This window comes from Saccostrea echinata, unplaced genomic scaffold (assembly GCF_033153115.1).
Source record: "Saccostrea echinata isolate AGI-Se365-2 ecotype Australia unplaced genomic scaffold, CSIRO_AGI_Sech_v1 ptg000056l, whole genome shotgun sequence".
Classification (NCBI taxonomy): domain Eukaryota; kingdom Metazoa; phylum Mollusca; class Bivalvia; order Ostreida; family Ostreidae; genus Saccostrea; species Saccostrea echinata.
The window spans coordinates 4,017,000-4,022,500 of NW_026889805.1; the positions used below are offsets into that span (position 1 = coordinate 4,017,000).

The 5,501-nt window shown below is 32.3% G+C and overlaps 1 protein-coding gene across 1 annotated transcript in view; it reads left to right on the forward strand.

The window, feature by feature from the left end:
• The first annotated feature begins 1,297 nt into the window (after positions 1–1,297).
• Positions 1,298–5,501, forward strand: part of LOC133173802 (cell division cycle protein 27 homolog) — a 14,908-nt gene continuing 10,704 nt past the window's right edge. The window contains exons 1-2 of the mRNA XM_061308847.1: positions 1,298–1,376; positions 4,879–4,954. Of these exons, the coding sequence (XP_061164831.1) occupies positions 1,353–1,376; positions 4,879–4,954 (100 nt within the window). The 5' untranslated portion in view covers positions 1,298–1,352. The remainder of the gene's footprint in view (positions 1,377–4,878; positions 4,955–5,501) is intronic.

Here is a 5,501-nt window from a genome sequence, read left to right on the forward strand (position 1 = left end):
CAGGTCGTCACCGTCAGAGAACATCCAATCAAGGCAAAGAGTACCCAGATAAATAGGATTCTCTTAAATCTTGACTTTGGGTTATACTCGTTTTGAACAGAAAGGCCCTGCGAGTTTTGCCAGAACTCCTGAAGGTTAGGATTGTCTGGCATTTCTTGACTTATAATTGTGGGCTGCAAACTTGTTCTACAACCCGTATCGACTCCTATGACTGTCAAAGCACTGTCCTACCTTTCTAGGCGTAATTCTCCTTAATTCTTACGATGGGTGTCTCCATTTTAAACTCTGTGCTGTCTCGTTCCTGTTTAACACGTAGAATAATTTCTTAGGATCCCACCGCTGCCACCAATTGTGACGTTTTTCGGGTTTTTTCCGGACGGTAACTCTAGGAACCAGTCCTTAAGAAGTGACTATTCACCACGTCCCCGTGTCACAAAATATTGTGGATCCCGTGTTTAGGTTAGGAACTATAGAACTTTATAGATCTAATAAAAAAAAAAACAAACAACAGCAGAGTTTTGCTTCAACGAGTATAATAATATCCAATCGCAGTTTACATATCAAGTACAAGCTATCTGTGTGTTCTCTCTCTCTCTCTCCTTATATATACTCTGACACCTAACGTCATTAGGGCACCTGTTAGGGCATTAGGCTCCATGATTAGGGCACCCGTTAGGGCATTAGGCTCCAAGTATTAGGGCCGCTGACCATTGTTAGGTGTCAAGACTCCTAATAAATTTAGAACATCTGTTAGGCGCCATAATTAGGGCGCTAATTAGGCTCCAAGATTAGGGCACTAATCAGGTTCCATGGTGTTAGGGCCTTTCACACAACAAAAATTCAATTCATCTTTTATTCAAAGAAATAACATATTTACATATTAAAAACAAAAACATTACAGAAAGTTCAATATTGCTTTAACAGTTTAATAAACATTGATATAACTTGATTTGCTTTGTTAAAAAGTTGTAAACTGACTTTCTTGATCGATCGATATTTATTTATTTATTTATTTATTTATTTATTTATTTATTTATTTATTTATTTATTTATTTATTTATTTATTTATTTATTTATTTAGGACTTCGTATTTTGAAAGAAAATTGAGTTATAATGTGAGTGATTTTCCTTTTTTCACATAAACATTTCTCAAGTGCCACAAACAGATAATCAATGCACCGTGACACGATTTGACAATCATCAAAGTGATCACTTGGCATAATTAGAACAACCTGTCATATCGCAGATAGGTGCAACTCCGTCTGAGTTGGGTTTTCACTGTTATGAAAGTCACGTGACATTTATTCGGAAGTTCCATAATAAATGGCGGATTGTAGCAGTAACAAGTGAAAATGTTGTTATTGGAGCCAGTTAAGGTATTCTTCTGCATATTTCATGGTGATAAATTATATTTATTTTATGAAAAGAAGTAATTCATCTCTGTTGAATCCCCAATCACAGTGTATATGTGTATAATTTTTCATATTTCTTGAAGATGTCAAAGGAATCGATATTATTTGAGTCTCATATGATAAACAACGGTAACTGTATTGTTAAGATACTCCTTGTACCTGAAATATATAAAACCTATCTATCTGTATGATACTTTGCCCGTTGTTAGCATAATACCGAATTCAAAATGTATGTATTAAACTAATGATTGCAGTACAGTAGATATATATTGTCATGATTATAGCAAAGTATCACCCTAAAACTACAGAACCAATTTCTTCCTATATAAGCAAAACAGTGCTGAATACTTTGTGCTTTCACCATATTTAGACAGACTTGCTAAGTCTCTTTATTTTTTTAAATTTTATTTTATCAAATTTAAAATAGAACAGAAAATTGAGCAAGTCTTACGGTTATTAAAGTAATAGTAATTTACAAAACACAATTTGAAGGTTGCTATAGGTTAACAAAACACAATTTGAAGGTTGCTATAGGTTAACTTATAATACATCAAGCTTCAGTATAAGTTATTTGAGGTTTTCATATTGCAATAATAAACCATATTTGATACTGTGGTTTGTAAGTTATAAGACTATAAGATAGCTTGCATGTCTCAATTTAATCAGCATCGCACACTCTAATAATTAGTTTGTTAATGAAGGGAGATAAATAATATATACACCTAATTATGACTAGTATGTTACCAGTGTTTCTTATGAACCAGAATCACAGCCAAATGGAGACAGTTTCCTGTAGGAAATGGGGTTATTTTTTCCCCAAAATTAAGATACTGTACATGTAAATAAATTGGCATATTCAAAATTTAGTGCAACCACTGGGTATGGAGTTGTTGGTGAAATCATGAATTAGCGCTATACATGTCCTTGCCGTATATTGTATTTATAAATGATTTCTTAGCAGTATTCATGAATTAGTGCATTGTTGTCTGCGCCACAGCCGCTAAAATATGAAGCCCACTTTTTAAGTACACACACAGTATATTCCAAAATGTGTTTTAAAATTTCAGTGTAAAATTCTTCCCAAAATGGATGAGAAAGGCTGATTTCAAAATAGGATTGAAAAACACTATATTACATTGGATAAAACAAAAGCATTCGCATTGGTTTGTCTGATATAAAACATTTTTTAAAGAATATATTCCATTTATTACACTGATTCAGGTTGAATAAGACCCAAAATTCAGTATACAGGGATTTTTTTACCCTCTGATTCCAGGGGCCGGGGCCGTCAAGATTGGGAAAAATAGCGATATTTCGTTAAAATTGGGGAAAATATCTTCATACAAATAAAAACAAGCAAAAGACAAATATTTAATATTTTTTCTTATTTTTTTATAGTATGAAGCTGGCCTAAACCAGCTTTAGTGATATGAAATAATAGAGACTGTTCAGGACCTTAAAAATGGTAAAGCCGCAGGGTATAATAACATTGTAAAATGAACACTTTTATACAACGTTGTCATCTTTTTTACCTTTACATAATAAGTTCTTTAAAATAAAATTTGATAGTGGGTTTGTTCCAGATGAGTGGTTAATTGGTATTGTTTGACTAATTTATAAGAATAAGAGTGATTCAACACAGCCTGAAAATTACCGCCCTAGGCAAACTGGCGAGACTGACATGATGCACGTTTATTTATTAATTAACGATCCCGACTTTAATTTTTAAACATCGATCCCGCTTTAAAAAGTATGCATGCAACATCTGTAGTATTCTGAATAACTTTTCGGAACTCCTCAGATGGCTCGTACATCGCACATAGAGGACATAAACACCTTTTTGTCATTATTTTATTTTAATAATTTACAACTTAATACTTTTTTCATATTGGGAATTTTTAGTTATAATTTTGGGAAAAACATGCACTTTTCAGCATTGGGAATGGGGCCGAATTTCGGCCCCGGAGAGACCCTAAAAAAATCCCTGGTATAGATAGTTTTTGTATGACTTATTTTCCCTCTGAGTTATTCCTTGGCCACCATCTTGGAGGTAAAACTGATGAATTCTTCCCTTGGGTCAACCAATTTTAAACATGTATGGCAAAAATTTAAGAGAAAAAAACTTTACAATATTAAAATTATGAATTAAAAGAGGCTTTCACAAATGTATATTCATCAGAAAAACAATGTCATCCACACCAGAATGCCCAGTATGACAAGTTTAAATTGGTTGGAAGGAATCTTCCAATATGGCAGTTAACGGGTAATAAGTCTTGATAAAATTGTGTCTATCAAAAGGAATCTATAGTACTGGAAAGAGAACAAATGCAGTGATAACTGTGTCCAGTACAGACTGTCTATCATGTTTCTGATGCTATACATTATACACATGTCCCAATTGCAGTTATAAGGGAGATACATGTATTGTTATGAATTTGTTACTATTAATCAGATATTGTCCTCCATAAACATTATCTAGAAACATGAAATGTAATTAAAATAACAATTACTGTAAACCAGCTTTTATTTGCATGCAAGAAATATCTGTGAGTTTCACAATCTTCCTTTTACTCACAAATATTTCTTGCCGTGAATCAATTATTTACCTGTGTATAATTTATGTGAATGTTTTCTCAATTGCGAAAATTAGTAGTTGCAGTTGGATTTCAAACTGTCGATGTCGCAAATTATAGTTGTTTTACAGTATTTTAAGGGAATACATGTATAAAAGTTGTTTAATCAGTCCCATGAAAATTAATGTGTGCTAGATATTGGTTCCCATTTCTTGTTTTTCTGGTAAATGTGCATATTTAGAGCCTTTAGCATGCAGCTTGTAGCAACTATTCCAGTTTTTTATAAAGCCATATTTAATATGCCTCACAGTTGAAATTTTAACAAAGTGAAAGAAATGACAAGAGATCAAAAAAAAAAAAAAAAAAAAAAAAAAAAAAAAAAAAAAATAGGCAGCCGCAGCTGTTTGCATTCCTTTTGATACACTGAATTTGACTTGATGTTAATCACACACATGATGCAATGGTCTTTCACAATACTTCAGACAAAAACCAAAATACTGCGTAGAAATAAATTGTGACTTATTCATTTAAGTTCCCACAAACAAGATAAATGGAAAAAGATCTGATGAAATTTTGAACAATTTGCTTAATCCAACTGTATCTAAACATGTGAGGTTTAAAATATCACACACTTTCACATTCTTTTAATGTTTCAAATTTGTGTATGTAGATAAAGTAATTGTAGAATTAATTTATAACCTGTTTTTAACAAGCCAACTTGTATTTCCTGTAATGTTCCTATTGTAAGAGACAGTCTGATTAATTCTGATACATTGTACATTATTTCAAGTTAGGAAGAGGAAGTCATATTAAGCATCATGAAACAATTTGTCCATTAAATTTCAGTATACCAATGATCAGCTATGTATATTATATAATGTTATGTTTTGTAGGCTGCTATATGGGATTCATTAAATCATTATGCCTATGCTGATGCAATATTCCTGGCAGAGAGACTTTATGCTGAAGGTAGGTCTTTATTCTGTTTGTCTGACTATTTGTTATGTAGATGTAAGTGAGGTGTAAGTATTGATTCTTGTTATTATCTAACTGGCCTTTATCTGAGGGTTCTGAACAATATAATAATAATAATAAAGAGTGAGAGAGAGAGAGAACACATGACATTTTATTTTCAAACTCCAGTTATTATTTTAGCATCTGTAAGCTTTGCAAAGTTACTTGGTATAGAAAGGTGGATAATAAATACATTTACTGTACATAGAGAAATTTTCACCCCCATTTTATTTTTGACCCTTTTGCCCTGGTTGCAAGTGGGCGAATATTAAATGGACAAATTTAAAGAAAACAAAATCTTTTCTACACAACTGTCTCTGGATGAATTTAAAACAGGACTAAATTGTTTGCAAGTGTGAAAGGACGGAAATAAGGCGGGGTGAAAAAACCCTGTATACAGTATATAATTAGCAAGTTCTTCATAACTTAGGTGAATAATATATCCAGAGCACATTTACAACTAACAAGTTGTAAACATATACATCTACATCTATCTTATTGT